General features: G+C 39.6%; 1 protein-coding gene across 2 annotated transcripts in view; it reads right to left on the minus strand.

Annotated features, from left to right (window-relative positions):
• The window catches only part of LOC129738349 (alpha-2 adrenergic receptor-like), a 493,408-nt gene that overhangs the window by 392,572 nt on the left and 77,079 nt on the right, over positions 1 to 23,757 (minus strand). For both annotated transcript variants that reach the window (XM_055729542.1, XM_055729535.1), the window contains one exon: positions 1,579 to 3,535. In XM_055729542.1, coding sequence (XP_055585517.1) covers positions 1,579 to 2,241 — 663 coding nt within the window. In that variant the 5' untranslated portion in view covers positions 2,242 to 3,535. The remainder of the gene's footprint in view (positions 1 to 1,578; positions 3,536 to 23,757) is intronic.

The raw sequence follows: 23,757 nt of genomic DNA on the forward strand, positions 1-23,757 counted from the left end.
AGTCGTTTGGACTGGAAAAGATCGTCCTGCCTGGAGAAGGTCGTCAGGTTTGGAGAAAGTCTCCAGGCCTGGAAAAGGTCGTCAGTTTTGAGAATGACGTCAGGTTTGGAGCAGATCGTTCGGTCTGGAGAAGTTCGTCAGGCCTGGAGAAGCTCGTCAATCCTGGAGAAATTCGTCAGTGCTGGATAAGGTCGTCAGTCCTGGAAAAGGTCGTCAGATCTGGAGAAGTTCATCAGGCCTGGCGAAGGTCGTCAGGTCTGGAGAAGCTCGTCAGCCCGGGAGAAGGTCTTCTGGCCTGGAGAAAGCCGTCAACTTGAAGGAAATTGTCAGGCCTGTAGAAGTGCCTCAAGCCTGGAGAAGAGTCAGGCCTTGAAATATGCGTCAGGCCTGAAGAAGGTCATCCGGCCTGGAAATGGTCATCCTGCCTGGAGAAGGTCGTCAGGCCTGGTGAAGGTCGTCAGGCCAAGAAAGTTGCCAGGCCTTATAAAAAACGTCAAGCCTGGAAAATAACGACATGCCTTGAGAAGGTCGTCAGGCCTGGAGAATGTAGTCAGGCATGGGAAAGGTCTTTGGGCCTGGGGAAGGTCTTTGGGCCTGGGAAGGTCTTTGGGCCTAAAGAGGGTTGTCAGGCCTGGAGAAGGTCGTCAGGCATGGAAAATGTCGTTAGGCCTGGAGAAGGTCGTCAGACCTGGAGAAGGTCGTCAGACCTGGAGAAGGTCGTCAGACCTGGAGAAGGTCGTCAGACCTGGAGAAGGTCGTCAGACCTGGAGAAGGTCGTCAGACCTGGAGAAGGTCGTCAGACCTGGAGAAGGTCGTCAGACCTGGAGAAGGTCGTCAGACCTGGAGAAGGTCGTCAGACCTGGAGAAGGTCGTCAGACCTGGAGAAGGTCGTCAGACCTGGAGAAGGTCGTCAGGCCTGGAGAAGGTCGTCAGGCCTGGAGTAGATGTAAGGCCTGGAGAAAATCGTCTAGCCTAAAAAAATTCGTCAGGTCTGGAAAAGTACGTCCAGCCTGGAGTAGGTCTTTGTGCTTAGAAAAATTCGTTAGGCCTGGAGAAGTTTGTCAGGCTTGGAGAAGGTCATCAGGCCTGGAGAAGATCGTCAGGTTTGGAGAAGGTCATCAGGTCTGGAGAAGGTCGTCAGGCCTGGAGATAATCGTCAGGTCTGAAGAAGGTCGTCATCCTGGAAGAATGTCGTTCGGCCTGGAGAAGGTCGTCAGGTTTGGAGAAGGTCTGAAGGCCTGGAGAAGGTCGTCAGGCCCGGAAAAGGTCGTCAGGCCTGAAGAAGGTCGTCAGGCCTGGAGAAGGTCGTTAGGCTCGAATAAGGTCACCAGGGCTGGAGAAGATCGTTAGGCCTGGAGAAAATAGTGTCTCTTATAGAAGATTGTAAGGCCGAAGAATTTCGATTATTGTTTAAACACTCGAAAAATAGCTGCTGAAATTATAATTCAAGGAATTTAACTCAAAAATAGGACTGATACTCTTGCAAAATTTAAAATTGACCTTAGAATATGGTTTTTTTCCACATATTTTATATAGTTTTTTCGAGAAAGCCCCAAACAAAATAACTGCTCCACTCACCTGACACTGTGGCAGCTCGTCGTCCTCCTCCGGTCTCGGCGCCTTCCAGCCCAGCAGCGGCGGTATGCACACTAGCGCCGACATCACCCAAACGGCCGCTATCATAAACACCGCCCGCCCGGGGGTCCTCTTTTTCAAATACTCGATCGCCTTGGTAATACTCCAGTACCGATCCAGCGAAATCAGACACAGATTCATGATCGACGAAGTGCACAGCAGCACGTCCATCGCCGAATGAATATCGCACCACCAATTCCCAAAGATCCAATAACCCATCAGCTCGTTTGCCAACGAGAAGGGCATGATCAGCAGGCCCAGGAAGAAATCGGCCACCGCCAGCGAAGCGATGAACCAGTTCTGGATGTTCTTGAGCGCCTTCTCGGTCATAATGGCTATGATAACCAACATATTGCCGACCACGATCACTATCATCAGTATTGTCACGATAATTGAAGCGAAGATGATGTGCGGCAGTGTGTATCCACTCGGGTAAACATTCGATAGGTGCAGGGTACTGTTGGCCAGGACCCCGGCCAGGGTGTCATTGAGGGCCACATTGGTCCCCGGAAGTAACCCGCTGGTGAGGGACGAGTTGGCGTCCATCAACGCCAGAAACTCGTCCTGGGACACGTTTTTGGCTGATTCTAAAAGTGGGTCATCCATCTTGATTGTATTTATTTTTTTTATTTCACTGTGTGAGAGTTTTGCTTTTATTATGCAACTAAACAGTGGTCCCAGATCTTTTTAGACTGATTCCTTCTTTGCATACATTCTCTTTTGTTAATATCTTTTCTAGCTATTTCGAGGGATTAAATTAGTTTATTAAAGATTCTCTTTTTTTTTTATTTTGCTAGAGACTAGCGTAGAGCTTAACGTACACTTAGAGTGATTTCATTCCGGTTTGAGTGAAAATCAACAGCCAACATTACTGGTGTGAATGTATGCGTGTGTTTGTGAATAATTACTCTTCAAATCTGTGTGTGTGCGTGTGCTCTCGTTATAGCGCTAGTTGCTTTTTGCCTTTATAGATTTTTGTTGCCGCTACATTGAGTCACATCAGCATTTGATTTTAATTTTTTTTTTGCTATAGATCTATTTTTGGTGACGATACTGTGTGTTAAAATACCCGTTTTGTTCCGAAATTCCGATTTTCCGCACGATTCGGCTGTGTTATGCTCCTGCAGTCGGCCCCTTTCGGGAATCGGCTTGTGAAATAATGGCTCGCTTTTGATTAAAATTGAATAATTTCTCTCTCGCACTCTCTCGCTCGCGCTCTCTCTGACTCTCTTCCTAGTCGTGTAGGCACGAAGCACACTCGCGTAACAACGAAAACAAAATACGAACAATACACCCTTTTACTGCTCGACTATCAACACTCAGAGACACTGAAACAATATTCACACTCGCTTTCGCCCGACTGGCGACGAAGATCGACGATCACATAAACACTGAACAAAAACATATCGAACGTCGTTAGGACACCGATAACAATACATCATATCCGATAGGTACTAGTCGATTCTATTGATGATGATCTGTACACTTCCGTTAAAATCCTTAAATCCAACGGGCGCTAAGCTTGAGACCGCATTCGGGCGCCGGCTACAGAGGCCGGCATCCGCTGCAGGAAACAGTTGGGCGCCACCTGCCAGTGGCCCATGGTCGATCGAAATCGGGGTCGATGCGCTTCTTCCGGCGGCGCCGAGGCCGTTTGGTTCTAGGTTTCTTGCGTGGTCCGACGACGATGACGCACCCCGATGATCCCAAATATCCCGAACCGAAGGCCTGGATCAGAAAAATGGCGGTGGCAGCGGCTTGCGGGGACTTCCGGTGCCCGGTCACGGTGCTAGTGTGCCCCAAACTGCTCCCCCGGGGGGCTACAATCGTTGCCGGTATCAGCTTTTCTCAGAGAGCAGGTCAACGCCAACGTTGGCGGAGGCAATGGGACGACGCTTATCTGGAGAAGAAAAATGAAAAAAGAAAACTAATTAGCAAATATTGGAATCAAGCTGATCAGCATCTAAAAAAGTAGGTTCCTAGCTTTTGTCATCAATTAAAATCGGTTATTATTTGTAGGATTCGGTTTTCCGTGGTTGGGTAGCTGCGGCTCAATGAAAATCGATTTGTTCATCATCATCATCAAACATGTGCATCTGATTAATGAATTTGCAAATTGATTTTGTTTGGTTTTGTTGCAGGTGGCAGCTTGGTCCTTTAGAAATGAGTGTGGTAGGAAAATTGGGATTGTAGGAAAAAATTGAGCATTTGATTAATTCTGATTTGAAATGAGCTGCTTGAATCAGACAGTTGAATCAGGTTGGAAAAACAAAAATACCACAAAAACACAACATACAAGCTGTTTGTACTTTCCGTCGATTGCCCATTTTTTAAAGCTAAAAACCTTTTTCATCATAACTCTAATTGAAATGCACACACGATTCGGATCGTGTTCGTGTCCTAGGTCCCCTCTAGGGGGCGTGTTGTAGAATCTATACCCGAGGGTCAGATATCGATCGAGCTTGCAAAAAATCAACTCAAGCGAGTCAAAAAAAAAATACATAAGCGAGTCAAAACCAAGAATTTTTTTCTGACTCAAGGATTTAAAATCAGGCTACCTGTGAACGGATTTTATTTTTACTCTACGGATTTATTTTCCCATCAGACTCAAGTTCCTTGAGAATCTGACAAACTCACCACTCGGATAAGTAGAGAGTTGATCTTGAGCAAGAGAGCCTAGAGTGGTGATTTTATTTGACTCGGCTCGGCTCAGGCAGCATAAAGATGGAGTCAAAAAATGGACTCGGGCAAAAAAATCAAAACTCGCAATCATTATTTCAAGTCGTAGGATGAGAGGTTTATTTGGGAATCTCAATTCATTGCGAGGAATTGTCAGTTCTCAAGTCGTTGAAAGAGAGTTCAGACTTCGAGTCGTAGTGATGCGAGATATTGCCGAAAGTGGTCACGTCTGTAAGTATTGCCTTGGAGCGCATAAGCACGAATAGATTTCCCACTATTGAAGGATATTGTGTTAAACAGTTCGAGATGGGAACTAGGTCTGCGGCCCCAGGTGGAGTTTAGGAATTAGGAGGTGTACACGGAAAATATCACGAGCCTTCCCATTGTACCCATAGACCAAGAGTTGCAAACAGCCCAAGTAACACAGATGAAGCCAACTAGCATTAGGAAGTTTTAATATGGTTTTAAAATGGCATTTTTGTTCTTTTTTAACGGTTTTATGCTTATAATCATGTTTCGATCATTTGTTTTCAGATAGTTTTAAAAACGCTAATAAAACGTTTACGAAACATACTGTTTAAGTTGTATTGAAGGAATTATGAATGCTCTGTTAAATCTTAGAAGCTTGCTCCAAGCTTTCTTTTGCATGTTTTATAATAGCACTCAGTACTTGATAATTACGACGCCACAAAACTTAGTGACAGTTTTCGATTAAGAAGTCAAAACAGGACACGCTCAGGTTAGATTGCACATATTTGAATTGGAATTCCCTATTATACACAAGTTGATAAGTTATGTGAGTTTGAATTGAGTTAAAATTAAAAAAGTATACAGAAATCTATGAAAAACTTCAAATTATTGGAAGTGGTAAAGATATCTACAATCTGAGTGTTAAGTGAAAAGGCCCAACTAGTAGAAAAAAATTGTTGCTTGACGCCATCATTAATCCTAGCTGGCGGCTTCCACTTTTTTTTTTGAAAGCTCTAAATTACTGAAAATCTTAATCTTATGAAACATCCACAATATGGTATAAGATGAAAAGGATAAACGAGTAGAAGTCGAATTCCGTTGTCCGTTGCTATCTTAAATTCCAAATCTCTTACAATAAAGGTATAAAATGAAAAAAATCTACGAGAAGTAGACGAATTTTGTTGCTGACGCCTTCTTAAAATCCAAGATGGCGGCTTCCGCTGAACTTAAAAATGCTATAAATCATCAACTTTTAAATATTGTTAATGACTTTAAATCGCATGAAACCTCCAAAATACGGGTATTGAGTGAAAGGGCTAAGTAGAATTAGAGTAGAAGTCGAATTTCTCTAAAAGGCGCCATCTTGAAATCCAATATGGCGGCTTTCACTTAATTCTGACTAACTGACTGAAAATTGCATAAACAAACCACAAAACAATACAAAGCCCAAATCCGCCTCTAGATGGGGTTCAATTCAATCGGCATAAAACCAAGCCAATCATTGTTTTAACTTTCTATTTCTGCACTTTGCTTTAAACAACATTATTCTATCCATCCACATTAATGGCAACTATTTGATAAGCAGTTGTCAAAAGCTACAGCTATTGATTTAAGGGGGGAGTAGGGTCTAACGGGAAAAAAACACCATTTTCACGAATTTTTTTAAGAGCCATCGTTCAAACAAATGTATTCAAATTGTTCGCATTATACAAAGCATTGCTTAAAGAACATTTAGTATTTTTTTCGTAGAAAAATATTGAAAAACGAGTCGGTGAAGGAGCACATTCGAGGATGCCTTTTAGAAAACAAGATTTGCGGTGGGCACTGTATCTCAGCACAGAATCATCTGAAGTCAAAAAATCAGAGCAAAATATTTTAAATAGATGTTTTTCTGGACCCCAACGATATTATTGAACTTAAAAAAAATTTATGAAATTTTTGTGGCTGTTTGAAGTAAAAACTACGATTTTTCACGAAAAAATCCGCCATTTTTTATCTGTAAAATCTCCCCAAAGTAAAAAACAAAAAAAAAGAAAATCGTTGGACTTTGATATTTTATATGTAGAAAATATGTTCCAACTTTGAAAAGAATCGGATAAGTAGTTTTCAAATGACGATGTCCACGGACTTTAAAAATGTGCTTTCGAGAAAAACGCGTTTGAAGTTTCTGCTCTAGAATTCTTGTAGCATTCGATAAGAGGAGATAAAGGCCTATAATTTCTACAGTTTTGCTTGTATTGACTTGAAAATTTGACACAACATTCTTGAAATGTTTTACATAAGAAAATAAAAAAATATAAAAATCGATTTTTTGAGAGTTTTAGACCCTACCCCCCCTTAATCCTTCATTTAATTTTCCTTCTGTACTGCAAAGCCATATTTCCATATTAATCGATTAACTTGATAGCAATGCAGTAAAACTTGATAGCAAAGTATTAAAAAAATACAATATACTCTACCTTTCAAAGTATATGACTCTTATCAATGAATGTATAATTAATAGTAATTTCCCTGATATCATAACTATTAATCGACTGATAAAACTGTTCTTGGCAACTACCGACCGATATCGGTACTAAATGCATTTTCCAAACCATTCGAGAAAACATTATATGCGCAAATCCAAGATTTTTGTGTAAGAAATAATTTTATTCACCCCAACCAATATGGGTTCGTACCGAAGTCTTATTGGATGGAATCTTAAGTTAATTAGACAACACAAAATTTGTAGCATGTGTATTTATTGATGTTAAAAAAGCTTTCGACTCTTTTCACCATAAGTTACTGGTCAAAAAGCTCTCTGACATTGGATTTTCTTATGATGCTCAGCTTTTCATACATTCCTATTTACATAATAGAAACAAGCAGTAAAAAATAATAAAATTTCCAGTTCTCTCCAAACTATCAAACACGGGGTTCCTCAAGGATCCATTTTGGGACCGTTGTTGTTTATCATATATACAAGGCCGGATACAGGGGGGGGGGGGGGGTAAAAGGGGCAATCGCCCCCCGAGAGAAAAAAGTTTTAACGTTACTTTAATCATACTTCTTCAATTTCTACAAATCTATGAAAAGAAATCAAAGCTAGAAAATCGGAATGAGAACTTGAAATATAACATACAAAGGGGCCTCCGGGAAATTATATCTAGAATTGTTTTTCCGTTACATAAATGAAGGGAGCTCCCTAGAGTAAGCAGTGAAGAAGTTCTCCTGCATTTAGCAGGCTAAGAATATCAAAATCATGGTAATGAATTTAAACGTTTTCAACCCAAAATACGAACAAAAAATATAAACCTAATTCGAAAAAAAAATCGAAAAAATTAAGAAGAATGTAAGACATTATTTATTTTATTTTCGTAGTATTCCGACATAACTTAACGAATAGAATATGAGGTAAAACATCCAAATTTCAATTTTTTTATCGAAACATGTCAATCAGGATGTTCTGTACAGAACAGGTAAAATAAAGAAAAACATTTTCTCATTTTCATTTTTTCACAGGTCTTACACAATAACAATGTTTATTATTACTATCCATGTATTGGTTCCTGCACGAAAATAGCAGCTAATTTCACCAAAACTGCCAAAACTGCACAGTGCTAAGAGAGAACTGAGAAGCTTTATTATAAACATTTCTGAATATTACCCGGGCAGTATACAGGTTAATACCGGGTATTATTATAAATGTTCACTATTCAATCATTATTTTTGAAATTTCCCTTGGTTTTAAAATTTTAAACCCTTTTCCGTCCCTGTTTTTGAAAAAAAAATCTTAAAAAAAACTGTAGTTGTCAAAATTCGACCTATCGACAATACAAAGTTTCGCTGTTGAATTTCCATCCCAATTTCTGTCTTAAACGTGAAGTTCTTATTGAAACATTTTCAACTGAAATAACCAAAATTTAATCATCTACTGAAGTAAAAGTATTTAATCTTATCTTTTTCTAGATACATTTCAATGAGATTTTCAAGTCTTGTGTTGTTTCTTTAGTCACTGAAGTTCAGTTTCATGGTTTTTCATAATTTTGAGAACACAGGATCTTAGTTTAAGGTACTTAACTCATTTGGATTCCTTATATGACTTTTGTCAATGATAGCTGATTCTGTGCTTAAAACATTGAATCTCTATTTTGAACTATTTTTCAAAAGATTAGTTTTGCACTTACATGAATAAGAATCATATTTATAAACATTTCATGAAATTGTTTTTTTTTTGTGATTCTAAGATATAAAATTGAAACTCACATTTGGTGCAATTTCTGCTTTAGCTCTGATTGTAACTTTAAATCTCTCTATTTTTAATTTTTTCCATATTTTGTTTCTCTAAACTTGATTTGAAATCATGATATAGATTTGAGACACTGAATGGTGGCTCTGAATATAACCTGATTTTAAGTTTTGAATGCTTAAATTCTCATATATGTATCTCTATGGAATTTGAATTTAATTATTTTGCTATTTTTTCGAATTTTGTGTTCTATGTTTCAAATCTTCATGATATTTCCTAATTGTCATAATGTAATATTTCTCGATGAAGCGCAATCCAGACGATCAATGCTGAAATGAAAATCATTCAAAATAGGTATCTATCTAGTCATTTCTCTAAATCAGAGAATTTTAGTTGGTGATAAGGGTATTAAAAAATTAAAATAAAATTTTCCATTTTGCAGTTCATATCAGAGGTTTCATTTTTGAGAAATTTCTAAACTCTTCCGCAATATTTGCACAAGATTAATCAACAATTTTTATTTGAAGATACCAGAATTTATCTTCTACGCAGATAATATGGCTATTCGAAGACAGTATACTGAACTCATGTCCAGTTCGTTTACTCGTTTAAAATTTTTTGTATTTTCTGGGATAGCATTTGGAAAAAATAGAATCATAGGGGCCCCCCGATGGCTTAATCCGGCCCTGCATGCATATCAATAGCATCTTCACGTTGCCTTTTGTAGGAAAACTGCAGCTTTATGCTGATGATGCTACAATCTTATATAAATACTTCTGAAGATTTGGCTACATTAAAACGAAGCATCGAACATGATCTTGAAATGTTGGCCGACTATTTCCTATCAAATCATATGGAAATGAACCTAAAAAAGACCAACTTTATATTATTTAATCTTCGAGGTAATACCCAAACCCTACAGATCTCTGAACGAGGATCTCTAGTGCAACAAGTCAACTCTGTAAAATATTTGGGTCTGTTTACTGACGAAAATATGAAATGGAATGTTCAAACAAAAAAGCACAGACAAACAGATGGGACACTCGGTTTTCGTTTTTCACAAAGCTGTTCCGAAGCTAGGCAATGTCGCCACAAGAGTGCACTAGAATCACTAAGAAGCAAATCTAAATTTTCATAATGGTAGCTTTGTAATAATGGTAATAATATTTTCATCACCATGGTGCTTATAGAATGTTTATTTCCGTTTGTTTTTATCCAGCGAAACGGATTTCAAATGGTTTGTTTTTATCCAGCGGATTCCTCCTTTGGGAAAAATCATTTTTTAAGTCACAATGTTAAAAAATTAACCGCAACGAACAGCTGAAATCATCAGACTAGTAGGTACATCAGTTAAAGGCTCATTCTATCGGTATGTAAAACTCCCTGACTTCGTGCAGGACCGAGCTTCTAACAAGCTGTGTATTTGCTTTTTAGGAGTAATTTCCCTCAGAGTTATTCGGATGAATTGGTTGTACCCCGTTTCGCGGCCGATGCATTTTTTCGGATAAGCCATGGGGATTTCAATGAATTTGAAAGACTGTCAAACAGTATGGCTTCAATAATCGTTAATTTGGGGACGACTTTTGGTATCTGTTCCGGAGCTGTTGCGTCACCGAAGACGACGAGGCATTTGCCTACAACGGTTGCCCGGGCCCAGGGTAAATGTCTCCAGAGACTGCGGTGGACCTAGTCGGAAAAGCAGAAGATTTAAATCCGGCGTCACTTGGCCACATCGTTATTGCCATTCGCCCGAAAACAAACAGATCAATTAGAAGGATCGAACCCGAAACAACCTTCCTTCGTCCTTCTTCCTGTTGCCATTAAAGGGGAATACAAAGTACATACATTAAAATAAAAAAAAAGATCCAAAATCATCTAAAATTAATCTTAAAGAATTGTGAAGTACGGCTCAAAAGTTTAAATCCAACAAAAACTTGAGTACTTCAAAAATTTTCATCCTGTAAAAATGAGACCTATAATTAAATACCAAATAAATTATCTTGAAAAATACCTAAAATTTCGATGAACCCTCAAAATGAATTACAGGATAATGAATGAAAATGAAAATGAAATTCATGGGATCAAAATTTTTTTTTTTGTAAATGATAGTTGGATTTCAAACACGATGTTTATTCACAATTCAGCAGTTCCATTTGATAAATCTTCATCAATTCGACTGGAGGAACGATAAAGCTGTTAATTTCCATTATATGACCCTGGAAAATTAAATTGTGATTAGAATAATTTAAATTACGCTACGGTAGTGATCAAGCCGACTCATGAGACTGTGGCTGTGAAGGATGAAGCTCCGTTTTTCTCTTCTTCTACTGTGCTGCTGCCGTTTATGAAGTTTCTAATATCCTCGGTTTCACCTAACTAGCGAGAACTTGCACTAGCACTAACTTGCACCAGAATGTTCATAAATGTTAGTAATGATCACTTTCACTCTTTCTTGAAAACAGTAGTGCAAGTTCTTTTTCCCTGATCTTCAATGAAATGAGATGTCTCGATCACCCGCGAAAAAATCAAATTGAGAAGAAAATTGTCAAAATCTCAGTCCAAAAGAAAAATATGTTTGTTTACTTTTTTTAACATCACAATATCTTAGAGCACCTGTATCCATGGTCCAAACAGCCGGTTTAGACCCAAATTCTGACCCGAGCAACCGCGCTGGTGATCCATTATACCAGTTTCAACTAAACTTTTTTAGAGCTGGTATAAGGATTGATCCAAAACTGATGAAATTTGGATCCAATTTGACGCAGTTCTAAACCGTTTGACAGTTAACGGAACACGAGTGCAGTTGCCAGTTTTTTCATTGGATCGGATCTGATTTCTTTTAATTCAATTTTTGTTTAAATAAGACCCAAGAATAGACCACGAATACAGATGCTCTTAGGCTACCTCGATCCTTTTATTTTAGATAAAAGTGATTGGTAGGCAATACCGACACCAGATGGCAATGTAATTCCTTACACATAGGGGAAAATCGGGTAAGACGGACACCCTAAGGTATAATAGCAAAAGAAAATCAGATATTGCTATTTTCGTCACAGTTTTCGTGCAGATGGCAGTTAAGGTTGTTTGCTATCGCATTAACCACTGGAATTAGAAAATTTCCTTCATCAAGACTGTTTTTAAAGCCATCTAAAAAATGCTTGCAAATTACACTTTTTAAAAATGGTCCAGGGCTTGTGATATAGCTCAGTTGGCAAGTCTGTTGTCTCCTGAGCCGATGTCCGCGAGTTCGAGCCCAAGAGTATACATCGAACACAGTTGTACCGGATAAGTTTTTCAATAACGGTCCGCCAACTGCAACGTTGATAAAGTCGCGAATGCCATAAAGATGGTAAAACGACTATAATCGAAACAAAAAAAAAAAAAAAAAAAAAAAAATGGTCAGGTAAAACGGACACTGTTCAGAAAAGGTACATTTTGCCGCAAAAAATGCTGTAAATGTAGATATTTTTGTGAGTTAAGTATAAATAAACGTTTTTAAACCAAAATGGAATCAACTGATCTGAGTCCAGAAGCGAAACATTGTGGTTTCGGAATTCCGTATTTTATAGGCGTTTTCTTCACCGGAGATCCTGTTTTACAGTTTTAATGGCCTGTTTGAGATGTTGAGTGCTTTTCGACTGGCAATTGCTCTTGCCAAGGTCTTCTGAAGGCATATGGAGGATCAAACCGATGAAAAATTTAAAATACCTAGAGAAACTTATGTGTCCGTTTTACCCGACCTTGAGGTGTCCATCTTACCCGCCTTAGCAACTTTTTTTTTTAAAACGTTTTATGTTCAAGTTCGTTGTCCGAAATTTGCTGATTTTCCTCCAGATGGTCAAAAAAAAAAGCAGCCTAATAAAGACTCTTCCTTTGAAAACGGTTGATATTTTCGAAAATTTTATAATGGATAATAATGGATTCTTAAAGTTTTTGTTTGTTTTGTTTACTTTTATGGGACCTTCCTTGCTATAAATAAACAAAGGGTCTCAAAGTGTTGATACACTTAGGCGAACATATTCCCATCATTAGATTAGTACCAAAAATTGTAATTCTCGAAATATTGAAAGTATCCGTCTTACCCGACTTTCCTCTACATCGGAAATTCGTTCACATTACACAAGAAGTTTGGCTCATGTTAATCTCCTTACTAGACTAGATTTCGATCTTCTTTTGCTCAAAACAGTGAAGTGAACAAAGGTATAAATCTGTTCAACTCGTTATCAACCGAAATAAAAAGTTTACCTAGCTTTACCGTATTTAAGAAAAAAGTAAAACTGCACTTATTTTCAAATGCTAACCAATCAAACATTAACGACCTTCAGCACAGTATGGTCCACCCACTCTTACGGAACCATACCGTACATACGCGCAGCAAGCGCGGTAAATCTTGTCGTTACTATGGGCTCTTGGGAGGAGAGGACAAGAAATGGTCTTCACAACCGTGTGCAACCTGGTGTGGGATCTTTAAAAATTACCTTCTTGATCGCAGCCTAACCCTAATATTTTCCACCATCAATTCCAATCCTTTACATCCTATCCTTCATCCTCAAAGGCAGTATCTAAAACAGAAATTCAATGTAAGATAGCAGCTAAGTTTTTTTTTCTTTATTTAGCGAACATAAACCGTATAAGTTCGAATCAGTTAAAGCAAACACACAATCACTGAAGTTGTAACACTAGGGACCGTCAACAGTTTTTTTAATTCTTCGGTTTGTCAATTAAATTAAGTAAAAAAAATCTACTAAGGTTTAGGAAGTCAAATTGCATCAATTGATGTCACGGAGTTGGCACTACTGTTTGTTGTTTCATCTCGGGCTCGAACTCTTGGACATCGGATCAGAAGGTAACTGACCTGCCGACTGAGCTATCTTACAAGTTTTTTTCAATATCGCCGTCTCAATTCTCACAAACAGATTATAAAAGAAGAAAATGCATTATTTTTAAAATTTTCTTTGAGTCGCAGATCATCTTCGTTGTCTGCACTTTGCAGCACCGGCCCCATAAATCACACAAAGCAGCCGTAAAACGGATATGGTTTGCCATTTAGACCTAGCCAGAGCAAACTCATCCATTAGTCAACTGGTCAAAATCAAAACAACAAGCGGCAAAAAAAACCCCTGTTACCTACCAGTTAGTTTTGTGGAGCAGTCTTTCATGTTCGGAAAATTTGCATTCACAACAGTTAGCGCTCAACTTCCGAGCTAGACGGTCGGTTTTTCTATCGTTGCTATCGGAAGTCGAACACGGACTACTTTCAAAGTACATTTTTCTATCGGAAATCCGTCGGGGACCAAGTGCCGCCGCGCATGGTGTTTTCGCGATGGGGCGCCGCGAGAACACATTTCGTATAGACTTTTCGTTGGCTCCAAAGCCACCTACCCACGAAGAAGTGCATAAATTCATTGCTCATGAGCTTGGATTGAAGCGCGAAAACGTCCTACTAATACAACCAAACCGCCGCCTTGGTTGTTTTTACGTGGAGGTCACTGACCTCGAACTCGCTCAGCGTGTCGTACAAGATCACGATGACAAACACTCCCTTGTTTACAACGGGAAATCGTACAAAGTACGTATCGAAATGGAGGATGGAGCAGTGGAAGTAAGGCTGTTAGATCTTACTCGCTCCATCACCAACCAGCAAGTTGCTGACTTCTTGCAAGCCTACGGTGAAGTTCTCACAATCCGAGATGTATTGTGGGACGAAAAGCTGTTTTTCGGTGGTACGCCGACAGGAATTCGTTCGGTTCGCATGGTAGTGTTGAGAAACATACCATCACATGTTTCAATTGGTGGAGAAACAACTGCTCTGATCTACAAAGGCCAGCGGCAGACCTGCGGTCATTGCGGGGAATTTGTACACACGGGTATCCCGTGTATACAAAACAAAAAACTGCTTGTCCAGAAACTGGCTGCAGACCAAACGTATGCAAACGTTACCAAGATGAACACACATCCAAACCCAACCCACGCTGCTAACCCACGTCCCGTACAGGCTCCGAGCGCCAAAACAAGCGTTCAAGAGCGACCACAACACACACAACCAACTACGGCTCCGACCGTTGTCGTGGATAAGCCAGTGCAGCTCGATATTACGAAGAAATCGCAGCAACCACTCATGCCACCACTCGCCAAACCGACCACCTCCACTGCCACCACCTCTACGATCCAGCTAAGAAGCCACGACATCACACGCACCAAAACTGATGGAAACGAATCCGATATATCGATTTCCTCTGACTCTTCTAGCAGCAGTAGGAAGAAAGTGAAACAAAATCAACCAAGTAAAAAGTTGAAAACAGCTGTCGACGGTAACGTATCCACCCAGGAGGAGGATATTTGCATGTGATGGCTATGATAAGCTGCAACTTCGGAACCATAAACATCAACACAATCACCAACACTACCAAACTAAACGCGCTTCGAACATTCATCCGAACTATGGCCCTTGACATCGTCTTTCTGCAAGAAGTTTACAGCGAGCAACTTTCCATCCCAGGCTATAATGTAATAGCAAACGTAGACCACAACAGAAGAGGAACGGCAATCGCACTGAAAGAGCACATTCGATATTCGCACACAGAGAAAAGTACTGATGGCAGATTGGTCGCAGTGAGAATACACAACACTACAATCTGCAATGTGTATGCACCCTCTGGTACAGCGATGCGCAATGACAGGGAAAGGTTTTTCAACGAGACTATCGCCTACCATCTCCGACATAGAACCCCTAACGTAATCCTGGGGGGCGATTTTAACTGTGTCATCAGACAATCTGATGCCACGGGATATAATATGAGCCCTGCATTACAAGCGACAATCCAACAGCTTCAGCTACATGATGTGTGGATAGCACTACGACCCGGCATCCCAGGACATACCTACATAGCACACAACTCCACATCCAGGCTCGATCGCTTTTACGTCAGCACTGGCCTCCTGAATCAGCTGAGAACAGCTGATGTGCACGTCTGTTGTTTTTCTGACCACATGGCCGTCACAGCTCGAATTTGCATTCCGCTCCCTCACTCATCCCCCGGCAGAGGATTTTGGTCCCTACGTCCTCATCTTTTAACCGAAGAATGTGTCGAAGATTTCCGGAATAGGTGGCAATTCTGGACTCGACAACGGCAAAACTACCGATCTTGGATGGACTGGTGGCTTCTGTGTGCCAAACGGAAAATAAAATCGTTCTTCAAATGGAAATCCAGAGAAGCATTCGAAAGTTTCCATTGCGAACAGCAGCGGCTGTACATGTACCTGAAAGAAGCATATGAACGCTACTACCAACATCCCAACGAGATTCAAAATATTAATCGAATCAAGGCAGAGATGCTGGCACACCAGCGTCGTTTCACTGCACTATTTGTGCGGGCAAACGAAACCTACGTTTCCGGAGAGCCACTCTCAACGTTCCAGCTTGGAGAAAGAATACGGAAGAAAACGACGATTGAACAAGTGGAAAACGAAGAAAGTGAAGTGTTAGAAGATCCAATGGCAATACAAGAGTACATGGTTGAGTATTTCAAAAACTTATATGCACATGTTCCTATGGAAGATCAACATAACGAACAAACATTCCCCTGTGTTCAATTAGTGCCAGACGAGAATGAACGAAACGATGCCTGCATGAACAGTATTAGTACCACTGAAATCCTGAACTCTATCAAATTCAGTTCACCGAAAAAATCCCCGGGACCAGACGGTATTCCCAGGGAATTTTACCTAAAAACGTTTGACGTGATTCATCGTGAATTAAACTTAGTGATGAATGAAGCAATAAGTGGTAATTTTCCGGCACAATTCGTCGATGGTGTTATTGTTCTAGTGAAAAAGCGAGGGTCTGGGAACAATGCAGGCTCGTTCCGTCCAATCTCATTACTAAACAGTGATTATAAAATACTCGCGAGAATACTCAAAGAGAGACTGAACCATGTGCTCGAAGAAAACCATGTGCTCAGTGATATCCAAAAGTGCTCCAACAATCGTCGAAACATCTTCCAAGCCACGTTGGCTCTGAAGGATCGAATAGCTCAACTAACCGCCAGAAAAGAACGGGGAAAGTTGATATCATTCGACCTAGACCATGCGTTCGACAGAGTAGACCACAGTTATCTCTTCACCACGATGATACGCTTGGGAATCAACGCGCGCCTAGTGGAATTGCTAACGCGTATTTATGCGCAATCCAGTTCGAGACTGTTAATAAATGGGCATCTCTCCGCTCCTTTTCCAATTGGCCGATCGGTGCGACAGGGAGATCCTCTCTCCATGCATCTGTTCGTTCTCTATATCCATCCACTATTGCGGCAGCTACAGGTGGTCTGTGGCTCCGATCTCTTGGTTGCTTATGCAGACGACATCAGTGGGATAATAACAAGCGCCGAAAAAATTGATCTCATGCGAGAGCTGTTTTTACGATTCAAGAGAGTAGCGGGAGCAATTCTGAACTTGGCAAAAACAACAGCAATAGATGTGGGGTGTGTAAATGGGAATCCCATCAGCATCCCATGGCTGGAGACAATGAACACAACCAAGATATTGGGTGTTACTTTTTGCAACTCGATACGCAACATGATACGGCTCAATTGGGATGCCCTCGTTACTAGCTTCTCTCGACTAGTGTGGCTTCACTCGCTTCGCTCCCTTAACGTGTATCAGAAAATTATCCTACTGAACACATTTGTCTTGTCCAGAGTATGGTACATATCTTCCATGCTTTCCCCATACTGCGTACACATGAGCAGGATAACAGCAACCATGGGTAGCTTCATCTGGCGAGGCGCAGCGGCACGCGTACCCATGCAACAGTTAGCGCGAGAGAAAAAACACGGTGGACTTGGTCTGCATTTGCCAGCAATAAAAACTAAGGCACTGCTTATAAACAGACACATGCGTGAAGCTGATTCTATGCCGTTCTACCGAAGCTTCATCCAACAAGCAAATCTCGGAATTCAAACTCGTCCCCCGGACCTACCTTGCCTGAAGATGATTCTTAGCACCTATCCTCAACTGCCAAGCCAAATAATCGAGAACCCGACAGCAGAAAGTTTAAATATTTTTTTCATCGACCGAACAGATCAACCTCGCGTAGAGAGGATCTTCCCAGCCGTAAACTGGAATCGAGTGTGGAGCAATATTTCATCGTCTCGCCTATCAACGAGCGTGAGATCACTGCTCTACGTATGGACCAACCAAAAAATAGCCCATCGTCAACTATTGTACACACAACGGCGTGTGCCCGACGAAAACTGCGAGTTTTGTGGCCAGGTAGAGACAGTGGAACACAAATTTTTTTCATGCCATCGAGTGAGAGCCGGCGCGCGCTTGCTCCAACAGAAGATCAACTTGTTGTTCAACGATCATCAAATAGTTTTTGTTAATGATCTTATCACACCGCTGCTTGATAGAGTAGGGCTTGCAAAACGCAATGCAATATTGAAACTTTTAGCGAAATTTATTAATTTTATAAATGAAAGCAACAATGTAGTAGATGTAGATGCATTAGAATTCCACTTGACAATTGAATGATAGCAACATGTACATAAACTTAAACTGAACAATAAATGATTGAAAAGAAAAAAAAAATAAATAAATTCACATCATAAAGCTTCCTTACAAGAATTTTAATGATGCCGAAAAAAGATGAATAGACTTTGGTGGTTCGCTTCGTCTGAGTTTGCTGACGACTTGGTGAAGTCTTTTCTTTCTCATCTTTACTCATCTGCTTTCCTTTTTTCTAGATTTTGCGTGCTCCATTTCACGCTGCCTTGTTTTTCATTTCGATCATCTTTGAGAATGGGCGGATCTTTATTATGAGGGTATTTCATTTTTTTTTTTCACCGAAAATTTGCCAGACGGACATGAATTTGATTTGTTGACTGATGATGACATTTATGGCTTTTCGTCAAATTTGTTTTGATGATTGTAGTATGGTTTCCACGCGATAAGATTTGTTTAAGACATTCTTGATTGAAGACTTGCAAAACCTTAAGTATCGCCAGAAATGTATTATCTTATTTTGAAAATAAAGGTTTTCGTACGTTAAGACCATTTTGAATTTTCTACAGAACTCGCAAGCATAATTCTTAAAACCTAATTTACGCGGTGCTTTAACAACTTCATCATTTTGTCAATAGCAAAAAAAAAACCAATGAAGAGCAATTTTCGATCGACCTCATTTAGCCGAAACGCCCATATTTAAGAACAAAGGAATTAACTCATCAAAACGCCTAGCCAAACAGTCAGCCCGAAGTCGAGGAGTGCTAATTACCCTGCCACAAATTACTGTAGCACATTCATAATATTTTAGAGAACCAACGGCAAAAACCCTACCGGCTCAATAAGTAGAGAAGAAGAAAAAAATACACCAAAAAACATCGACAACAAAGCCCCCGCCCCCACTGCTATTTTTCTCAATTGGGGAAGAAACTGTTCCGGAGAGTGGAAATGAACGAAAAATCTAAACCAACCGACCAAAACCGTGGGACTGCCAAAGTGGAGAGGTGAGAGAGAGCCGCGTCATAGAAATTTATAGCCGTGCGATATTTTCCGCTAAATTACACACGCACGCGGAACGTGCTAATCGTGCTGCGGTTCTTTAACACTCTTCGCAAATGGGGGACGAGCGCAGTGATTCTTGGCAAACCGCAAAATGTGGAGCACTGAATTGGGAGGCCTCTACCATCCCATTGAGGGAGACTCAGAAACTTTGATTTGAGAAGACAGCTGAATCGGGTATTGAGGAGCGATATAGAAGAACAATTTGCTTCGTAACGATTATGTTGTGTAAATTATCGCGATTAGATCTTCTGAAAAATGTGGAAAACATGACCAAGAATTGATGGAATGGTTGTCCTGGGCGAGGACTCCAAAATAATTCTGTGTTTTATACAAAATAAATCTATGATTTGACAAAAAAACTGTGACAGATTTCTGTTATGTTGCCTCTATGTCTTTCCTTGAAAACTCTTGACGAACATTGACAAATTTGGAAAATTTGTCCAGCTTACAAGATAAATAAAAATTAAGCATCATTACAATCATTTCCATCTCTACCGTTGAGCCGTCAACACGTATGCCGTAGCATCGTATCGTTTCTGTGTACCTGCAGGAACATTTTACATTATTTATTTTTTTACCGTAAACTGGGGGAACTTTGATCACTTTTTTCATTCATTTTTGAATATTTTGAAAGGGGTTGCTTTTTCGTAATATCTTAAAGCTTAAAAACCCTTACTGAGGTGAGGAGTATTAAACATGATCATGGATTGCAGTAAATTCAATCGACATTTGTGGTCATAACTAAATATTTGTTTTAAAACCAGATTTCGAGTTTCGGGGTAACTTTGATCACTATGGTTTATACGTATCTCAACATCTTCAAATTTATTGTTTTGATGCCATTTAGCACAGAAGGCTCAAAACATCGATAATAGTAATTTTTTGTTTGGACCCAATTGAATTTTTCAACGTTTTCTTTCAAAAACAAATATACTCGAAAGATGAACAAGATGCTGCATACATGTAGGGGCAAAAATTATAAACGTTTCTCAATATTTTTGGCCTCGAAAACAAATAAAATTTCACCTTCATGCAATTTCCTAAGTCCTCGTACTGTTCCCACGTTCTTTTATTTCTTCAAACTTTACCATTTGATAGGGTTTTAGCCATTTTTCCTAAACAGGCTTTCCAATGGAAAATGACAATTTTTTTCAATATCCAAAAATTATCATCGAATGACTATAAAAATAACTCCTAAACTTAACTTAAACCAAGTAAAATAGTTGAACTTTCACATTAAACATCCCATTTGCTCCTAAATGCTTTTGTTTGATCAGGAGAGATGTTTGTTAGGTAGCCTTCGAAAAACCACATATTTTAAGTTTTTTAAATTACATTTTAAGTAATATCAAAAATCTTCTAATAAAAACCAAATTTAGCTTATTTGTAACTCAATTTACAGGCTTTCAAACGTAATGAACAGTTTTCGGATATTTCAACTTTATACTTAGTTAATGATGATTATCTGCAAAAATTTCATGTTGATCAAAGTTACCCCGCTGATCAAAGTTCCCCCAGTTTACGGTACCTGTTTTTCAATCAGCACTTTTCAGTGCAGTGTTTTTATTCATATTTTTCTTTTTTCTTTCCAGCATGGGGAAGTCAAAAGCTGGCGTCAAAGTCGGAAGAAAACAGATTGCCGAACCTGATTCAGGTCCATCGCCCAAAAAAGTTCAAATTTCCAATTCATTCGATGTCCTTCATAACATCGGTGATAAGGAAATATTCATATTAAATTCTGATAAAGGGTGATACGGTCAAAATTTGGTCAATATCAACTTGACGTATTTTTTCAATTTTGCATTTAAAAAACCTAAACACCCCTCATTTTGAAGGTGCGTGTGTGTGTGTGTGTGTAGAATGCTCCTATTTTGATTATTGAATTCACTCTTTAGTTGTCAAAATGCCGTCCAAGCAAGAAAAGCAGCGTATCAAAATTTTGCTCGCGCATCGCGAAAATCCGAGCTTCTCGCACGCAATGCTGTCAAAATAGCTAAAAATTGCCAATCAACCGTTACAAATGTAATTAAAGTGTTTGGGGAACGATCGTCGACAGTCAGGAAGTCTGGATCGGGAGGAAATCGAAAACCGGAAGCCGCTGAGACGACAAAGAGAGTTGCCGGTAGTTTCAAGCGAAACCTTCTCGTAGATGTCGCAAATAAGCTGGGTGTATCGTCTGCAACCGTGCATCGAGCCAAAAAACGAGCCGGACTATCGACTTACAAGAAGGTAGTGACTCCAAATCGCGATGATAAACAAAATACGACGGCCAAAGCGCGATCCCGGAGGCTGTACACGACGATGCTGACGAAGTTTGACTGCGTGGTAATGGACGACGAAACCTACGTCAAAGCCGACTACAAGCAGCTTCCAGGACAGGAGTTTTATACAGCAAGCACATGAAACTGTCAAAGTTCGCGAAGAAATATCTGGTTTGGCAAGCCATCTGTACCTGTGGATTGAAAAGAAGCATTTTTATAGCTTCCGGGACTGTTACCCAAGAAATTTACGTGAAAGAGTGTTTGAATAAACGTCTGCTGCCTTTCCTGAAGAAACACGGTTGTTCCGTACTGTTTTGGCTGGATTTGGCATCTTGCCATTACGGTAAAAAGGCCATGGAGTGGTACGCCGCCAACAACGTGCAAGTGGTTCCCAAGTACAAGAACACTCCCAACACGCCAGAGCTCCGCCAAATTGAGATATACTGGGCTATTGTCAAGCGGAACCTATAGAAGACCAAAAAAAAAACTGCTAAGGACGAGCAGCAGTTCAAGGCAAACTGGCTTTCTGCGGCGAATAAGGTGGACAAGGTCGCTGTACAAAATCTGATGACAGAGGTTAAGCGTAAGGCCCGGAAATTCGGATTTCGAAAAGCGGAAGCTTAACTGAATATTTCTCCTGAATTTTATATGGAAGAGTGGGGAATCATGGGCCACTTTTCTTCGTTGTTCCATAACTTCTTTGTTTTAAAAGATAAAATGGAAATAAAAATTGGTATGGTTTTCTACATTTTCAAGGAATTATAAGGTATTTTTATTAAATTTGAAATAAGATATTTTACCCGAATTGTGACTGTTTTGAAAAAGCGAAATTTTTAGGACTTTGGTATGATCGAATAAATTCCAAAACCTGGCTCGCGAACGTTTTGGCATAATCTTATATAGGATGGACAAAATATTTTTCATAACTCTTCATTTGGCATAAGAAAACTTCACAGATAGGGAAAACGTATTTTAAGTTCTGAATGTGTATAAACACATAAAAATATAGGTGGTTTAAGATGTGTCGCCCACGATTAGCTAGCTTGATTGACTACTCACATCCCCCTAAACTTTGAAACCCGAAATGCGTGAACTTCTATGTTTACAATTTAAGATGTGTGGCCCACGATTCCTCACAAACTATGGTTTGCAAAATGGTTGCGTTTGTGTGACTTATTGATGTTTCATCAAAAATTCCTTTTCCATGTGAAAGATCATGACAAAACTAAGATCATAAGCGTATGAGCATATTTATGAAATGCAGTTTAGGTTCCCCAATGATGCAATTAGCGGGTGTATTTTTAATTATGAAAGTAAATTTTTCTAACTTTTTTTAGCTTGATAAATGAAAGAAGCATATGATGCGTATTTAAGTCAACAACATATAGAAATATATGCTCACGCAAAGTGACGACAATGACAGTTGGTTCGAGATTTTTATCTCAACACACATCTGAGATATTCAAAGAGGCCCACGTTTCCCCATGGCCCACGATACCCCACTCTCCCCTACTAATTAAACTTGAAAAAGAAATTTAGTTTTATTTTTTTTAAATAAACGATTTCACCGATTTACACGCGTTTTCCCTTGGCCAAATTTTGACCGTATCACCCTTTAAGAGTACTAAGAAACCTTCTTCTTCTTATACTCTTAGAAATGAAAGGTTCTACCGATTACGGTCACGATTTCAGACTTCAATGCTTTTCGAAAAGAACCCGAGCAAAGAAAAGTCCCATAAAACAGCTACAAAAGCGCTTACTCAGCTCCATCATTGATATGAGGTACGTTCTATGCAGCTCAAAATTTAAGTTCTTATTGATACTTTCAAGTTCAAAACCAGGTCTTAATGATCTTCTATTCAGCTTCCGGCGGCCTTTTAATTCAGCTTCTAAAAAATCATAAAATGAGCAAAAAATCTTTCTCTGTCTCAACTGCACCCTTGGCATCAGTTTATTTAACCTTCTTTCAATTATTTACTATGTTCTGTACAAAGTGCCCCCATGATGACAAGCGCCGGATTCCAAACTCGACAAATTGCTCAATTGCTTCTTTCCTACATTTCCTACATGCATCGCATCAGAATGGTCACTGAATTACCAAATAACTTATCGAAAAATAAACTTGCCTAGCTTGGGGATCGAACCCCGACCTTCGTGATGAGAATCGAACATGCTACCACAAGACCACGGCTAGATGTTGTTCTAAATGAAAATATTTATTTATTTATTTGATGTCTTTGAATATGTTGTCATACAGACCATGAGTATCGATCTTAAATTAGGTTATATAGTTGGCTTAAAATTAGGTTACATCACGAATCAAACATTTAAATTTTGCTTTGGATACATTGAAGTCGAACAAATAAGAAACATCATTAAACACTTGGCAGCATCGTTGTAGTGGATGATTTTGGCCGAATA

This window comes from Uranotaenia lowii, chromosome 1, assembly GCF_029784155.1.
Source record: "Uranotaenia lowii strain MFRU-FL chromosome 1, ASM2978415v1, whole genome shotgun sequence".
Classification (NCBI taxonomy): domain Eukaryota; kingdom Metazoa; phylum Arthropoda; class Insecta; order Diptera; family Culicidae; genus Uranotaenia; species Uranotaenia lowii.